This window comes from Rhinoraja longicauda, chromosome 20 (genome assembly GCF_053455715.1).
Source record: "Rhinoraja longicauda isolate Sanriku21f chromosome 20, sRhiLon1.1, whole genome shotgun sequence".
Classification (NCBI taxonomy): Eukaryota; Metazoa; Chordata; class Chondrichthyes; order Rajiformes; family Arhynchobatidae; genus Rhinoraja; species Rhinoraja longicauda.
In genome coordinates this window covers 21272899-21291442 of record NC_135972.1, presented here as the reverse complement: position 1 = coordinate 21291442, position 18544 = coordinate 21272899, and the positions used below count along the sequence as shown (strand labels likewise).

The 18544-nt window shown below is 49.1% G+C and overlaps 1 protein-coding gene across 10 annotated transcripts in view; it reads left to right on the top strand.

Moving 5' to 3' along the window:
• Positions 1-18544, top strand: part of nav3 (neuron navigator 3) — a 579072-nt gene that overhangs the window by 541649 nt on the left and 18879 nt on the right. For 9 of the 10 annotated variants that reach the window (XM_078417165.1, XM_078417159.1, XM_078417163.1 and 6 more), the window contains 11 exons: positions 328-488; positions 1102-1290; positions 3025-3077; positions 5242-5265; positions 5778-5855; positions 6930-7013; positions 7788-7899; positions 10000-10124; positions 10962-11128; positions 15999-16152; positions 17662-17833. In XM_078417165.1, the coding sequence (XP_078273291.1) occupies positions 328-488; positions 1102-1290; positions 3025-3077; positions 5242-5265; positions 5778-5855; positions 6930-7013; positions 7788-7899; positions 10000-10124; positions 10962-11128; positions 15999-16152; positions 17662-17833 (1319 nt within the window). The remainder of the gene's footprint in view (positions 1-327; positions 489-1101; positions 1291-3024; positions 3078-5241; positions 5266-5777; positions 5856-6929; positions 7014-7787; positions 7900-9999; positions 10125-10961; positions 11129-15998; positions 16153-17661; positions 17834-18544) is intronic. The other variant, XM_078417161.1, reaches the window with a different exon arrangement.

Below are 18544 nucleotides of genomic sequence, written 5' to 3'. Positions count from 1 at the left end.
TCTATGCCTCTCAACATTTTGTGTCCTTTTGCTTCCGAATTGTGTTTTGCACTAATGTCTTTATACATTTTATACTTTATACAGTTTACACACAGCCTTTTTTCACTATCTTGTGGAGTTGATGTGTAATTGAAGTATAATGAATTAATTTTGTGTGTGTGTGTGTGTGTGTGTGTGTGTGTGTGTGTGTGTGTGCCTGAGTCGATGTGCCTGTGATTTGCTGCTGCAAGCACGCAAGATTTTCATTGTACTTGTCGACCATCGTACTTATGCATACGGCAATAAATTCGACCGGACTTGACGTGTCTCATGTGTATGATCCCGCAGGTATCCTCCGTCATCTCGGCAAACCAGCCAGGAGGAAGGGAAGGAGTGGCTTCGATCTCACTCCACGGGGGGTCTTCAGGACACAGTCAGTCAGTCCCCCCTCCCCTCACCCTCTGCCATCTCCTCTCCCTGTAGTGGCATCTACAACTTCACCCATTTAGGTGAGTGCTCCCTCCTCTCTGGGCTTTGGGGGCAGTTTTGGTTCTGGCACTGAGCGGTGCCTCGAGCCTTGGCTAGCACTTGGGAACCATGAGATTGACGCCCCACGGTGGCACAGCAGTAGAGTTGCTGCCTCACAGTGCCAGAGACCCGGGTCTGATCCTGACTACGGGGGCTGTCTGTACGGAATTTGTACGTTCTCCCTGTGACCGCGTGACTATGACTTTATGACACTGGCACTATGACCCTATGACATTATGGCTATGGCACTATGACACTATGATAGTATGACTTTGACGCCATGATTATGACACTAGGATTCTAAGGCCAATTCTATGACACTTTACTCTATTACTCTCTGACACTAGGACTCTACAACTCTATGACACTAGGATTCTATGACTCTATGAATCCGTGATCATGACACTATGCCTCTATTACACTATGACTATGACTTCATGACACTATGACGCTATGATTCTCCCTGCCGTCTCTTCCGTCTCCCATCCCGTCAGTGCTGTTCTTGCTTCTGTAGGAAGCTGTCGTCAGGAGGGGGTTGGGGCTTCGCTGTGCCACTGTTTTGCGGCTGAGAACATGTATCTGTTTGACTTGCAGTGAGTCCTACTGCAATATCCCAATTTCATCTGTCAGGTGCCAGCATGATGCGTTCAAACAGCATCCCCACGCAAGATTCCTCCTTCGACCTGTACGGAGATGCTCTGCTCTGCGGCAGTGCCGTCTCCCTGGAAGAACGACCAAGGACGATGAGCAGATCGGGATCCCTCCGAGACAGCATGGAGGAAGGTCGGTGCAATCCGTTTCCCTGTCCGTGTGTCCCAGCAACGATGTTCATGAGTCATTGGAGCAGAATTAGGCCATTCAGCCCATCGAGTCTACTCCACCATCGAATCGTGGTTAACCTCTCATTCCCTCTCAACCCCATTCTCCTGCCTTCTCCCCATAACTGTAATAATCAAAACTCTGTCAATCTCTGCTTTACCCAATGACTTGGCCTCCACCGCCATCCATGGCGATGAATTCCACAGATTCACCACCCTCTGGCTAAAGAAATTCCACCTTCATAAGTTCATGCTCATAAGTTATAGGAGCAGAGTTAGGCTATTTTGCCCATGAAGTCTACTCCGCCATTCAATCATGGCTCATCTATCTTTCCCTCTCAACCCCATTCTCCTGCCTTCTCCCCAAAATCGTTGACACCCTTTGCTAATCAAGAATCTGTAACTCTCTGCCTTAAAAATACCCAATGACTTGGCCTCCACTGACATCTGTTGGCAATGAATTCCACGGATTCACCATCCTCTGACTAAAGAAATTCCTCCTCATCTCCTTTCCAAATGTATATCCTTTATTTTGGGGGTGTGCGCTCTGGTCCTGGACTCTCCTACTGGTGGAAATGGCCAGGTGCAGGCAGAGGAGTTTAGTTTAACTTGGCATCTTGTTTGGCACGGTCATTGTGGGCTGAAGGGCCTGTTCCTGATCCTGACTATGGGTGCTGACTGCGCTTTGTACCGTGTGTGGTTTCTCTGGGTGCTCCGGCCTCCTCCGACATTCTGAAGGCACACGCGCAAGTTTGTAGGTTAATTACACACTTTACAATGGTTAACCTCTCATGTAAAGTGTGTGGGATGCGAAACTGGGATAACATTGAACTGGTGTGAACGGATGATAGATGGTCTGCGTGGACTCGATGGGCTGAAGGGCCTGTTTCCAGGCTGTATCTCTGAAAGAGGATGGACAAAGAATGGCAGGTAATAGGTGAACGCAGGCAAGGGGGTCAGCTAGTGAAACTGTGGCACATTTCATCAATAATCTGATCGAAAGGTTCTTGATTAGTAAGAGTGTCAAAGGTTACAGTGAAAAGGCAGGAGAATGGTGTTGAGAGTGGAAAATAGATCAGCCATGACTGGGCGGCATGGTAGTGCAGCAGCAGAGTTGCTGCGCCTGAGGCCCACGTTCCATCTTGATTTCGGGTGCCGTCTGTACGGAATTTTTACTTTTGTCCCCGTGGGTTTTCCCCGGGTGCTCCAGTTTCATCCCACACTCCAAAGACATACAGGTTTGTAGGTTAATTGGCTTTGGTAAAAAATATTAAATTATCCCTAGTGGGTAAGATAGTGTACGGGAACCGATGATTGACACAGACTCGATGGGCTGAAGGGCATGCTCCCGCGCTGTATCTCTACATTGAACTAAAGACTGAATGGCGGAGTAGGCTTGATGGGGCAAATGGCTTCATTCTGCCCCTATGACTTTGAATGTAAAATCCCTCCAGTCCCTGCATATCCATGTCTCTATCTAAAAGTCCACATGCCTCTCCAAATGATAGACACATGGACTTGAGACCTTGGATGGACCATGATCTTATTGAATGGGAGAGCAGCTTAGAGGGGCCGAGTAGCTGGCTCCTATTGCTGTTGTTCATTAGAGCCTTAGGCCATGGTGCGTGACCATCTCCTGCAATGATGTGTATTGTGTGTTTGTAACTACACTCAGTGGCCTCTCTCCTTTGATTTCCAGTTCACGGATCTTCCCTCTCACTGGTTTCAAGCACATCCTCTCTTTACTCCACGGTCAGTATCATTGCCAATTATCAATGTCTTGGGCTTTCACCAATTATCAATTGATAATGATAGAATATCAATTATCAAGGTCTTGTCAAAGCCAATGTCAATTATCAATTGTCATTGTCAATTATCAATTATCAATCTCCTGGGCCAGACCATGAAAGTCCACTGTGAGACTACACTCACCGAGAGCAGTTATTGATAATGAATGGCCAGAATTCACTGCACTATCGTCTACCACCCTGAAATTACAATAATCGTGGACGTGAGGACTAGATATAGTGATCAGTGTCCATCCCTTTCCCTCCCTTTCCTCGCTTTCTCCTTCACTCCCTTCTCTCCTTTTCCCACTCACTATCTCTTTCTTTCCCCTCTCCCTTTCTTTCTCTCACTCTTCCCATCTCATGTTTTCCTTCTCCCTGCCTTTCCCTTCCTCTCTCTCTTTTCCTCCATTCTCTCTCTCTTTCCTCCATTCTTGTTTTCTTTCCACCCGCTCTCTCTTTCCCACCCCATTCTCTCTCTCTTTCCCTCCCCATTCTTTCTCTCCCCCCCTGATTCTCTCTTTCTCTTTCCCGCCCCATCCTCTCTCCCTTACCCCATTCTCTCTCTCTTTCCCACCCCATTCTCTCTCTCTTTCCCTCCCCATTCTTTCTCTCCCCCCCTGATTCTCTCTTTCTCTTTCCCGCCCCATCCTCTCTCCCTTACCCCATTCTCTCTCTCTTTCCCTCCCCATTCTCCTTCTCTTTTTTTATTCACTATCTCTCTCACTATCTCTCCCTATCTCCTTCTCTCTCCCCCCCCCCCCCTCCCTTCCCCTCTCTTTTATTGGAGAATTATTATTCGTGCCAAGGAACCACGCTCCCTCTGATTTATTGGTGGTGTGGGAATGTGGGAAGACACTGACTTGCCTGATTACGTCCTGCTGTCTTCAATGACGACAGCCCGGGCTACTCCAGGATGCCCACGTTTCCATGGTTACGGTCCATGAGATCCCAGCGGTGGGATTGCAAGTCCTATTGGCATCGTGGAGGGCCTTGTAGTGGACCAGAGACGCAGGTCAAGCTTGGCCGAGCATGGTGCCAAGTGTTGGCAACTGGGGCACTGGGAACAAAGGCTGAGGCCATGCATCTGCATGGAGGCTATCTGGATAAGCATCTTCATACTGCATCGCCATAGCAACAGGAGCCCGCAAGCATTCTAGTTTCACGCAGGTTTGATAACTCAGGTGTGCACAGACGGGCAACACTTACAGAGAGAACAATCGGATGGCTTTACTTTCGTAACACATCCCCGTAAGGTTCAAAGTGAAGGAAGGAACTGCAGGTGCTGCTTTATACCATAGAAAGGCACAAAGTGTTAGAGTAACTCAGCAGGTCAGGCAGCATCTCTGGAGTAAAGGAATCAGGTTGGAACCCTTCTGCAGACAGAAAATACAGGTGGGGGGAGGAACTGGAGGTAGCAAAAGGACCATAAAATGCTGGATTAATTCAGCGGATCTGGCAGCATCTTTGGAGAAAAATGAAAGGGCATCTCCAATCCCCCCACCCCTTCTACTTTCAGTCTGAAGAAGGGTTTAGACCCGAAACGTCACCTATTCCTTTTCTCCAGAGATGCTGTCTGACCCGCTGAGTTACTCCAGCATTTTGTGTCTATCTTTCCCATAAGGGTTGAGACTGGAATATAAACGCAACGTTACATAAAGCCTGAGATGAGGGTAAGAAAAAGATAAAGTATCTGCATTTCTGCAGGCCTCCTCACATGATCAAATGCTTTCACTGAGTGGATTTTTAAGAAATGTATCTACATTTGACGTGGCACAGCAGTACAGCCGGGAGAGCCATTGCCTCACAGCACCAGAGACTTGGGTTCGATCCTGAACCTTAGGTGCTGTCTGTGTGGAGTATGCACGTTCTCCCTGCGACCGCGTGAGTTCCCACTGGGTCTGCTCCAATTAACCTACAAACCCGCACGTCCTTGGGACGTGGGAGGAAACCGGAGCGGCTGGAGGAAACCCTGCGGTCACAAGGAGAACGTGTAAACTCCACAGAAAAATTGCCCGTGGTCAGGATCAAACCCTGGTCCCTGGTGCTGTGCGGCAGCAATTCTACCGCTGTGCCACTGTCTGCTGTTTCTGCTTCGAGTCATGGTTTTCATTTCTGTTTTCTTTCAGGCTGAAGAGAAAGCACATTCAGAGGTAAGGGGTGTCGAGGTTAAGTATTGGGCAGAGAGCATCTCCAAACCTAAAAGCTACCTGTTCCACCTCCGACCCACTCATTCTGCATGTTTTCATTGGACAATTGGCCAATATTGCCAAATTCGGCATTCATGTCCCACCACCTAAATTCCCCCGAAACAAAAGGTTTGCCAGGGTTTTTTTGAACAGTGCTTCAGATTCCATCACAGTTGGGTTTTAGTCAAGGCTCGAGTGTTTACGTTTACTTTAGTTTAGTTTAGTTTGTCAGGGGTTTTGGGGAGATGGCAGGAGAATGGGGTTGAGAGGGAAAGATAGATCAGCCATGATTGAATGGCAGAGTGGTCTCGATGGGCCGAATGGCCTAATTCTGCTCCTATAACTTATGAGCCTATGAGCTGCTTGTAAACTCTTGCTTTAGTTGAGTTAATAGGAAGGGGTGAGATTGGTGATTGAAATCCATCAGACCTTTCCGAAACACTGTTTTAAGTTCAAATATTTCCCCCCTAAAACAGCAAATTCGGAAGCTACGAAGGGAACTGGATAACTCCCAGGAGAAGGTTGCTACTCTCACCTCACAACTCTCTGCCAATGTAAGTCTACAGTTCGATCCTGACTATTTTTTTTATTATTTTTTTTCATATAAAAGTTTTATTCCAAAGAAAACCATACAAACATACTAAGCAAAATGTGATCAAACAAAAGCCGCCTGTATCGGCAGTTTACAAAATAAACAATCATCACATTAAAATCCCGCCATCTCTGTCAACAGTACATTCAACCCCCCGTGGCGACCAGCGTTCCCGGAAGGCCTCCAGAGTCCCCATGGACACCGCGTGTTCCCTCTCCAGGGACACGCGGGCACGGACGTAAGCCCGGAACAGGGGTAGGCAGCCGACCTCTGTGAGGCCGTCGACTGCCCGCTGCCTGGACCCGCGGATGGCCATCTTGGCCAGGCCCAGGAGCAGACCGACAGGGAGACCCCCTCCTCCCTCCTGACCCTCCCCCCTCTGTACCGAGTGCCCAAAAATTAAAAGCGTAGGGCTAAAACGGAGCCAGAACTTGAGGAGCAGCCCCTTCAGATTCGATCCTGACTTTGGGTGCTGTCTGTACGGAGTTTGTACATTCTCCCTGTGACTTGCGTGGGTTTTCGCCGAGTGCTCTGGTTTCTTCTCATGCTCCAAAGACGTGCAGGTTTGTAGGTTAATTGGCTTGTGTAAAACTGTAAATGGTTCCCAGTGTGTAGGATGGCGCTAGTGTACGGGGTGATCACTGGTCGGCACCGACTCGGTGGGCCGAAGGGCCTGTTTTCAAACTAAGACAAAACGAAACTAAACAAATCAAATACCAAACATGAATACAATCAAGCTAAACTCACTACTACTAAAGATAGAGCAAAGGGAAAGATACTGAATGCAGAATATACAGTAGTTCTCAACATTTTGTAGCGCAACGGTTCAAGAGACAAAGTTCTATGTGGATTGGAAAATCTAGATTATGGACGGAGCGTTCAGGAGCCTGAACAACAGAGGGGAAGAAGCTGTTCCTGAGCCTGGTGGAGCACGCTTTCAAGCTTCTGGAGGGGAGTGGGGAGATGGGGGAATGACGGGGGTGGGGCAGGTTGCTGATCGTGTTGGCGGGGTGCTGATGCTGTGCTGTGTTTGCAGGCACACCTCGTGGCAGCCTTTGAGCAGAGTCTGAGCAACATGACGTCTAGGCTACAGAATCTCACCATGACGGCTGAACAAAAGGTGAGTCCGACCGATGCTCACATCCGCTTACCGGCTGAATTCAGGGCGGCACGGCGACGCAGCGGGTGGAGCTGCTGCCTCACGGCGCCACAGACCCAGGTCCCATCCTGACCTCGGGTGCTGTCTATACGGAGTTTGCACGTTCTCCCTGTGGCCGCGTGAGTTCCCTCCGGGTGCTCCGGTTTCCTCCCACATCCCAAAGATGTGCAGGTTTGATAGATTAATTGGCTTCTGTAAATTGTCCCTAGAGTGCAGGAGAGGACGAGTGTATGAGACGATTGTTGGTTGGCGTGGACTAGGTAGGCCGAAGGCCCTGTTTCTACACTGCATCTCTTTGGTTGCTTTTTAGTTGGATTCTACACAGTCAATGAAAAGACTGTACATGATTACAATTGATCCGCCACCCGTGTACAGATACAGGATAAAGTGAATAATGCTTCGTGCAAGATAAAGTCCAGTAAAGTCCGACTAAAGATAGTCTGAGGGTCCCCAATGAGGTAGATGGACTGCTCTTTAGTTGGTGGTAGGGTGGTTCAGTTGCCTGATCGCAGCTGGGAAGAAACTCTCCCTGAATCTGGAGGTGTGCGTTTTCACACTTCTGTACCTCTTGCCTGTTGGGAGAGGGGAGAAGAGAGCGTGACTGGGGTGAGACTGGTCCACAGTTGTTGTCTTTTCATTGTCTTGTACAAGTTAGGACGTGTGTGCCTGTGATGCTGCTGCATGCAAGATCCTGCCTGAAAGTAAGAATGCAACTTCTCATTGTCCTTCTTGCAGGAGTCGGAACTCACTGACCTGAGAGAGACGATTGACAGCCTGAAGACACAAAACTCAGCAGCACAAGAAGCCATCCAGGGAGCGCTCAATGGCCCTGATCACAGCCACAGAGGTACGGACCAATGTAGCTGGACATCTGCAGGTCCTTGATCTTGCTCTGCCATTTATCAGTCTGCTCTTCAGGTACAACGTCCCCTGTACACTGGAATATACACTGGAATTTAGAAGGATAAGAGGGGATCTTATTGAAACATATAAGATTATTAAGGGATTGGACACGCTAGAGGCAGGAAACATGTTCCCAATGTTGGGGGAGTCCCGAACCAAGGGCCACAGCTTAAGAATAAGGGGTAGGCCATTTAGAACGGAGATGAGGACAATCTCTTTCACTCAGAGAGTTGTAAATCTGTGGAATTCTCTGCTTCAGAAGGCAGTGGAGGCCAATTCTCTGGATGCTTTCAAACGAGAGTTGGATAGAGCTCTTAATGATAGCGGTGTCAGGGGGTATGGGGAGAGGGCAGGAACGGGGTACTGATTGAGAATGATCAGCCATGATCACATTGAATGGCGGTGCTGGCTCGAAGGGCCGAATGGTCTACTCCTGCACCTATTGTCTATTGTCTATTGTCTAAACAATGGCAGAAAGTTTAGTTTAGAGATATAACGCGGAAGCAGGCCCTTCAGCTCACCGAGTCCATGCCGACCAGCGATCTCAATACACGAGCAGGATCCTACACTCTAGGAACAACTTGCAACTCTTTTCTACCAAAGCCAATTAACCTACAAACCTGTGCGTCTTTGGAATGTGGGTGGAAACCAGAGCACCCGGAGAGAACAAACGCGGTCACAGGGAGAATGTACAAACTTCGTACAGTCAGCAGCCATAGTCAGGATCCAACCCGGGTTTCTGGCGCTGTAAGTCAGGAACTCCACCGCTGTGCCAACCCCCTATTTTTTTTCCGAACAATAAACTTTATTCACAATAATTTAAAAAATATATACAAAATAAGAACAGTGAAAAATCTCTTTCTCCATTCTGGCCGTTTATACATTCATTATTCATGGTTGGGGCGGCACAGTGGCGCAGCGGTAGTGTTGCTTCCTCACAGCGCCGGCGACCCGGGTTCGATCCTGACTGCAGGTGCTGTCTGGACAGACTTTGTACGTTCTCCCTGTGACCGAGTTGGTTTCCTCCGGGTGCTCCGGTTTCCTCCCACACTCCATAGGGGTTTGTAGGTTAATTGGCTTCTGTAAATTGTAGGATAGTGCTAGTGTAGGGGGTGATCGCTGGTGGGCGTGGACTCGGTGGCTGAGGGCCTGTTTCCATGCTGCATCTCTACATTAGATTAGTGTTATAATATTCGGTAGGGTTCACAAACTATCCTTATACCATGCACCCTTACCACTCATGTGGCCCCCTGGGGTGATATCCCTTCCCTTGTTTGAGGGGCGTCTCCACCACACTCTGCCCCTCAATGTCCAGCCCCCAAGGGCCCTAGACTGTGACCCTCGACTGTGAGCCTTGGCGTTGGCTGCACTGAGCTTCAGTGCATCCCTCAGCACGTACTCCTGCAGTCTGGAGCGGGCCAGTCGGCAACATTCCCTGAGGGACATCTCTCTCTGGCGGACAGGCAGCGTTTCACGTCGGCACCGTTCTTCAGACCGATCCCGACCCGAAACGTCATCCGTCCGTTTCCCTCCGCGGATGCTGCCTGAGCCGCTTAGTTCCTCTAGCACTTTGTGGCTTGACAAAGATTCCATCACCTGCAGTGTTTCGTGTCTCTTTAGACTTTACCTCAGAGATACAGCGCGCAGACAGGCACTTCGGCCCACCGAGACCCCGCCAACCAGCGATCCAGCGTACACTAGCACTATCCTACACACTAGGGACAATTTACAATTTTTATCAAGGCCAATTAACCTACAAACCTTTCAGTCTTTGGAGTGTGGGAGGAAATCAGAGCACCTGGAGAAAGCCCACGTGGTCACAGGGAGAATGTACAAACTCCGTGCAGACGTCACCTGAGGGCATGATTGAACCCTGGTCTCTAGTACTGTAAGGCAGCAACTCTACCACTGCACCACCGTGCCGCCCTGTAATACATGTGATCCATAATGCATCCAATATTGTGCATTGACCTTTGCCCTCGGCCTGTGAAAAAAGGCGAACCGCGAGACATTTTACGGTGACTACATTCTATTTCCTTGTCAGACGTGCGGATCAGAAGACAACATTCGTCAGACAGCGTTTCGAGCATTAACAGTGCAACCAGCCACTCGAGTGTTGGGAATGCGAACGACATAGAGTTGAAGAAAAAGAAGAAGAAACAAAGTTGGGTAAGTTTAATTAGTTAGAGTTATAGAGTCATACAGCATGGAAACAGGCCCATTGGCCCAACATGCCCATGCAGACCAACATGCCCATTGGCCCAACATGCCCATTGGCCCAACATGCCCATTGGCCCAACATGCCCATGCAGACCAAGATGTCCCATCTACACTAGTCCCACCTGCCTGCGTTTGGCCCATAAACCTCTAAACCTGTTCTATCCATGTACCTGTCTAATTGATTCTTAGATGTTGCTATAGTATCTGCTTCAACCTCCTCCACAGCTCGTTCCATACACCCACCACCCTTTGTGTAAAAAAACGTTACCTCTCAGGTTCCTATTAAAATCTTTCTCCCCTTCACCTTAAACCTATGTCCTCTGTTTCTCGATTCCCCTACTCCGGGCAAGAGACTCTCCGCGTCTACCCGATCTATTCCTCTCATGATTTTGTACACCTCTATAAGATCACCCCTCACCCTCCTGCGCTCCAAGGGATAGTGTCCCAGCCAGCCCCAACCTCCCCGTATAGCTCAGGCAATCGAGTCCTGGCAACATGCTCGTAAATCATCTCTGCACCCTTTCCAGCTTGATAACATCTTTCCTATAACATGGTGCTGGATTCGAAATGATCTGACGGGGAGGAACAACTGGTTTGCAAAGGAGAACTGGGAAAATATGTGTGGGGGGGGGGGGGGGAGGGGGGAACTTGAAGGGGAAAGAGCTACCTTGATTGCATACGTGCCTCTGAGTTGTCCTCTGGTCTTCTGTGGACGGGCCTGACCTGTGGCACACATTGCCAACGTTTACAAAGGAAGTCTTTCAGCTTGGCTTTTTCCCTTTGCAGCTCAGGAGTTCGTTCAAGCAAGCTTTTGGTAAAAAGAAGTCTTCAAAGCCTAATCTCTCCCACTTAGACATTGAAGAGATCCCTGACCTGTCTCTATCATCGTCACCACAATCGCTGCAAGGATTGACGGAGGCAGCGGGCATGAAACCCTCGCACTCCACATCCGCGTAAGATTAAAACACTTTGCACAGCTTCACCGTCGCTAAAGATATCCTGTTGACAGTGTACTATTGGAGGGAGGGAGAGGAGGGTGGGGGGGGGGGGGGGCAAAGGGAGAGGGTTTAAAAATGAAGAGGCTTTGTTACCACTGTGCAAGGTGCTGGAGAGGCCACACCTGGAGTAACGAGCCCAGCTTTGAGAGAGTCTAGGACCAGAGGCCATAGCCTCAGAATAAAAGGATGGACCTTTAGAAAGGAGGTGAGGAGGAATTTCTTCAGCCAAAGGGTGGTGAATCTGTGGGACTCATTGCCACAGAAGGCTGTAGAGGCCAAGTCAATGGATATTTTTAAGGTGTAGATTGGTATGTTATTGATTGGAGATCCGGGTTCAATCCTGACTGTGGGTGCTGTCTGTACGGAGTTTGTACGTTCACCCTGTGACTGCGTGGGTTTTTGCTGGGATCTCTGGTTGCCTCCCACACTCCAAAGACGTTCAGGATTGTAGGTTAATTGGCTTGGTATAATTGTAAATTGTCTCCATGCGTGTGTAGATGGCGTCAGTGTTCGGGGATCGCAGGTCGGCGCGGACTCTGTGGGCCGAAGGGCCTGTTTCTACGCCGTATCTCGAAACTAAACTGAGCCAAACTAAACTAAACCTTGTTAGATATCATCTTTTGACGATCTGCTTTGTTAGTTTAATCAAGCTATTGTCTGTGTTTTTTTGCCCCCCCCGTTTGTCTATCTGTGCAGAACATATCAGTGTAGCAACTGTGTCAGTGAATCAGCTTCTGCCTGGGTGACAAAGAAGCATCTAAATGGCCCCGTGGTCTATCAGCACCGGTCCCGGTAAACTGCAGCGTGGTGCATGTGTGGGAGAGACTGGGGAGGGAGGGAGGGAGGGGGTTGTCTTGGATTCTGTTACCCAACTAGGCCATAGCCTCAAGCCCACTTCCACTGCCCAACCTTATAGTGAAAGAAAAACAAATACTGCAGATGCTGCAAATCTGAAATAAACAGGCCTTTGGAGGCTTCAAAATATTAAATGATGAGAAGCAAAGGTAGGGTATTTGCTACAAGGAGAGTCATGCAGCTTGGAAACAGGCCCTTCAGCCCAACTTGCTCACACCGGCCAACATGTCCCATCTACACTCGAGGTTGGACAAACTTGGAGTATTTTCCCTGGAACATTGGAAGCTGAGGGGAGATCCGATAAAACTATATAAAATCATGAGAGGCATAAATAGGGTAGGCAGTCAGAACCGATGTTTCCCATGGTGGCAAAGTCAAAGACTAGTGGACATAGTTTTAAGATGAGAGGGGCAAAGTTTAAGGGAGATGTACAGGGCAGGTTTTTTTACACAGAAGGTGGTGGGTGCCTGGAACACGCTGCCAGGGGTGGTGGTGGAGGCCGTTACCATAGTGGCATTTAGGAGGTTTTTGGGTAGGCACATGGATATGCAGGGAATGGATGGATGGGGACCACGTGCAGGCAGAGGAGATTAGTGTAAGTTGGCATCATGTTCAGTACAGACACATTGTGGGCTGAAGGGCCTGTTCCTGTGCTGTACTGTTCTATGTTCTAAATTAGGTTGGGTAGCATCTGTGGAGAGAGAAACAGAGTGGGCAGAAATATAAGGTGAGGTAATGGGCAGACTGAAGGAGGGTTATGGTCCCATATCCCACCAAACCTTTCCTATCCATGTACCCGTCCAAATGTCCTTTAAACGTTGTTGTAGTACATGCCTCAACTACTTCTTCCAGCAGCTTGTTCCATACACCCACCACCCTTTGTGTGAAAAAGTTTAAGCACAAACTTAGGTTGTTGTCCCGTGTACCGAGGTACCGTGAAAAGCTTTCGTTGCGTGCTAACCAGTCAGCAGAAAGACCAAACGTGATTACATCCACAGTGTACAAATACATGATAAAGGGAATAAGGTGAATAACTTTAAGTGCAAGATAAAGTCCGGTAAAGTCCGATCAAAGATAGTGCGAAGGTCTCCAATGAGGTAGATAGTAGCTCAGGACTGCTCTCTAGTTGGTGATAGGATGGTTCAGTTGCCTGATAACAGCTGGGTAGAAACTGTCCCTGAATCTGGGCGTGTGCGTTTTCATAATTCTAAGTTGCCCCTCAGGTTCCTATTAAATCTTTACCCCCCTCACCTTCAATCTGTGTCCTCTGGTTCATGATTCCCCTCCTGTGGGCAAGAGACTCTGTGCGTTTACCCAGCTGAGTAACTGCAGTGCATCTTGTAGATTTGTGCTGAGAGTGTGTTGGGTGTGAGAGGAACAGAATGTTGAGGACAGTCGATGGCGTGCATTCAAGTTGGTTGCTTCATCCCAATGGTGTGGAGTGTGGTCGGGCTAAGTCTGTGTTGGAAAAAGGGGAGTGTTTTGTACCTAACTGCACCTGGCCTGCTTTACGATCCGTAAGTTTCCAAACTAAACGAATCGACTAACACAGTAACTTGCTGAGCCGCCCATGCTAACAGCACCTTGCGTTGGTCTTGTTGAGGGTTTGCGTGTGTTTTCCACAAATGGCTGTCCCTCCACACCGTGCTTCCATTCACGTTGCACATGTGTGCACACTCGAGAGCATTTACACCCAGATTTAGCCTCCCATCTGCACGGGTGGTCGATGGCCAGCATGGACTCGGTGGGCCGCAGGGCCTGTTACTGTTCTGTATCTTTCAACCACTTCAATCTGCAAGGTGCAGATTGACTGAAAGGTACAGCATGGACCTTTGGATGACTGAATCCATGCCAACCAGCAATCTCCCGTTCATTCTAGTTTTATGATCTCTCAGTTTCTGGTCCACTCCCAACACGCGAGGGGCAATTTACCCCTAGTCTGACTGTTCCTCCAACAAGTCCACATGTCTTTGGGTTGTGGGTGCAAACTCCACACAGACAGCACCGCAGGTCAGGATCAGACCAGGGCCCCAGGAGCCGTAATCTGACTGTCACTCATATAAACATAGCACAAAAAGTAAGGAAATTTGTGTTTGGTAGATTATTTCTTTGTTGTAACAATGCTTCTTGGCAATAAATCTTATACCGTTGGAAAGCCTGTTTATTTCCCTTTTAAATGGTGCCACATTTGTAAGGAACATGCATTTGTGGGATGAGCAGCAGAGCTGAGTATATGGGATGCGCCCATGAAAAATTTGCCAAATCTTCTCTGCCAATGCCAAACAGCTTATTCTGTTGTTGCTATTGACTCTTATTTTGAGCTTCTGGTACCCCCAGGTGCTGACAAGAATGGGATGCCATCCCACAACAGTGTGTGACCAGGCTGGTGACCAGCATGAGGAGGAGGTGCCAGGCTGTTGTGGCTGTGTATGGTTCTTCCACACGCTACTGAGTCTCCTGTTTATTAAATGAATAAATTGTTAAATTGCCAATATGTCTTGTTTCTTCAGACTTCAATCATCCAATCCACCAAACAACACCGAACAAGAGTCAATGGCAGAATAAGCTGTTTGGCATTGGCAGAGAAGATTTGGCAAATTTTTCATGGGCGCAACCCATATACTCAGCTCTGCTGCTCATCCCACAAATGCATGTTCCTTACAAATGTGGCACCATTTAAAGGGGAAATAAACAGGCTTTCCAACGGTATAAGATTTATTGCCAAGAAGCATTGTTACAACAAAGAAATAATCTACCAAACACAAATTTCCTTACTTTTTGTGCTATGTTTTAGTTGAGGAAATCTTCTGCAAGACCTTACGTTGACTGTGGCAACAGTTGGGCCACACCACTCAACATAGAAAGTTAATGAGCTGTTTCATTCCTGAGCAGTTGGGCATCTCAACCCCAGAGAGGATTCAAGACCATGCTTGAAGGGCAGGAGAAACATGATAAAAACAGTTACAATGCAGTTTAAAACTGCACAGAACCAAGGATGCAGAGTTGTGTGCAGTGATAGACACAAAGTGTTGTAGTTACTCAGCAGGTCAGGAATCTATGGAGAAAAATGGATGGGGACGTTTCGGTTCAGGAACCTTCATCAGAATGAGATGCTGCCCGACCTGCTGAGTAACTCCAGCATTTTGTGTCTCTCTTTGGTACAAACCAGCATCTGCTGTTGTTTTTTATCAGGTGTTGTGTGCAGTGTTGGTCACAGGGATGCATGAAATGTATGAAGGCATTCATCGCAGAGGAGATACACCACGAAGCGAAGGTGCCCGTGATGGGGGTGTTCCAGATCTGACGAGTAACCGGAGAAGCTGGTTTTGTTTCCCTTGGAAGTTGAAGGAGGGACACAAGAAAGCAGCAGATGCTGGAATCGTGAGCAAAACACAGTGCTGGAGGAACACAGAGGGTCAGGTCAGGCAGCATCCGTGGAGAGAATGGACAGGCGATGTAGAATTAGAATGAACGGGTGATCGATGGTCGGTGTGGACTCGGTGGGCTGAGGGACCTGCTTCCATGCTGTATCTTTCAATCAATCAGTCCCCTGATGATTGAATTGATTGAAAGGTGCAGCATGTACACAGGCCCTTTGGGACCTTGCTTCCGACTGCTGGCAGGCACCATGTGTGGAAAGAGAGAGAAATGTAACAGTTCAGAGTGATGATCCTTCCATCATGATCAGTGTAGATTCCCCAGCAACGACATAGGAATGACGGTGAACCCGTGATGCAAACCCTCTCTGGGTGCAGTCTCCCATTGACCTGCATTCCTTGTTTATTTGCACAGAAGATGGGTTCCTCTGGCCACCTCTGCACTTGTCCCCCTCGGGTGCGGGTTGGAATACTCTGGGTGTGGGGAGGGGAGGCTGACGGTGCTTTGGGTGGTAGCGCCATGTGCCCAGATGTTGCCCGCCGTGCCTCCATCGCCACCGGGCTGACCCATGCCCTTTGCCTCCCCGCTGCAGCCTCTGCGAGTGCACGGAGTCGGAGGCCGAGGCCATCGTTCACCTCAAGGGCGAGCTGCGGGAGAAGGAGCTGAAGCTGACTGACATCCGGCTGGAAGCCCTGAGCTCAGCTCATCATCTCGACCAGATCAGAGAGGCAATGAACAGGATGCAGGTAATGGAGCACAGCACATGGAGCACGGCACATGGAACACAGCACATGGAACACAGCACATGGAGCACGGCACATGGAGCACGGCACATGGAGCACGGCACATGGAACATAGCACATGGAACACGGCACATGGAACATAGCACATGGAACACAGCACATGGAACACAGCACATGGAACACAGCACATGGAGCACGGCACATGGAGCACGGCACATGGAGCACGGCACACGGAACATAGCACATGGAGCACAGCACATGGAACATAGCAGATGGAACATAGCACATGGAGCACGGCACATGGAACACAGCACATGGAACACAGCACATGGAGCACGGCACATGGAGCACAGCACATGGAACACAGCACATGGAACACAGCACATGGAACACGGCACATGGAACATAGCACATGGAGCACGGCACATGGAGCACGGCACATGGAACACAGCACATGGAACACAGCACTTGGAACATAGCACATGGAACATAGCACATGGAACATAGCACATGGAACACAGCACACGGAGCACAGCACATGGAGCACAGCACATGGAGCACAGCACATGGAGCACAGCACATGGAGCACAGCACATGGAACAGCACATGGAACATAGCACATGGAACACGGCACATGGAACATGGCACATGGAGCACAGCACATGGAGCACAGCACATGGAACACAGCACATGGAACACAGCATATGGAACACAGCACATGGAACAGCACATGGAACATAGTACATGCGACACAGCACATGGAACATAGCACATGGAACACAGCACATGGAACACAGCACATGGAACACAGCACATGGAACACAGCACATGGAACGTGTCACACGGAATGTAGAACGTAGAATGTAGAACATGGAACACAGAACACAACACGTAGAACATGGATCACAGAACACAACACGTAGAACATGGAACAGTACAGTACAAGAACACGCCCCTTCGGCCCAAGTTGTCTATGCTGAACATGATGCCATCTATTATATACCTGCATATAATCCATATCCCTCCGTTACCTGCATATCCTTGTGCCTATCCAAAAGCCTCTTAAACACCACTATCATATCTTCATTCCGCCATCACCCCTGGCTGTGCATTCCAGGCTCCCACCACCCTCTGTGAAATAAAAAAGTAACCCTCACATCTCCTTTAAGCTTTGCCCCATCTCATCTTAAAGCGGTGCGGAATGTGCAAGCTCCACGCACACGGACAGCGCCCGAGGTCAGGATGGAAGCCGGGTCTCTGGCGCTGTGAGGCAGCGGCTCTTCCACTGCGCCATTGTGTCACCACCATGGTGTTATGTAGTTTAGCTCAGTTTATTGTCACATGCACCGAGGTGCAGTGCACAGCTTTTTTGCTGCTTGCTATCCAGTCAGCGGATGCACCATGTTTGATTACAATGAAGTCATCCAGAGTAGATAGATACGGGCCAGGGGCTCAGAGGTGTTGACGCTGGGTCTGGTTGTTGTTCCACACTCACTACTGGTCTTGTTGCAGAATGAGATCGAGCAGCTCAAAGCGGAGAACGGTCGCCTAAAGTCGGAGACGGGCAGCAGTGGCACAGCCCGCACACATTCCCAGTCTTCCAACTCATCTTCCTCCTCGTCTTCACGACAATCACTGGGGCTTTCCCTGCAAAACCTCAACGTCACAGACACCATGACGTCAGGTAAGTTCAGACTGGAATACATCTAGTCACAGTCAGAGCCACACGGAGCATGGAAACAGGCCCTTTGACCCACCTTGTCCGTGCTGACCCAGTGACATTCTGGGCAAGTCCCATTTGCCTGCATTAGACCGTGTGCCGTGGCAGAGTGAAAAGCTTTTTGTTGTGTGCTATCCAGTCAGCGGATAGGCTATGCATGATTACAATCAAGCCGCCCACAATTTACAGACACAAGATAAAGGGTATCATGTTTAGTGCAAGATAAACTCCAGTTAAGTCTGATTAAAGATAGTCTGAATGATAGTCTCCAATGAGGTAGATAGTAGCTCAGGACCGCTCTCTAGCTGGTGATTGGATGGTTCAGTTGCCTGATAACAGTCGTGACCAAACTGTCCCTGAATCTCGAGGTGTGAGTTTTCTCACTTCAGTACCTCTAGCCTGATGGGAGAGGGGAGAAGAGGGAGTGACCGGGGTGAGACTGGTCCTTGATTTTGCTGGTGGCCTTGCTGAGGCGGCGTGAAGTGCAGATGGAGTCGATGGAAGGGGGGTTGGTTTGCATGAAGGTCTGGGCCACGTCCACAACTCTTTGCGATTTCTTGCGGTCTTGGATTGGACTGTTCCCAAACCGTGCTGTGATGCACCCCGACAAAATTCATCCTATGGTGCATCTGTAAAGGTTGGCGGGGCTGTTGAGATATGCTGAACCTCCTGAAC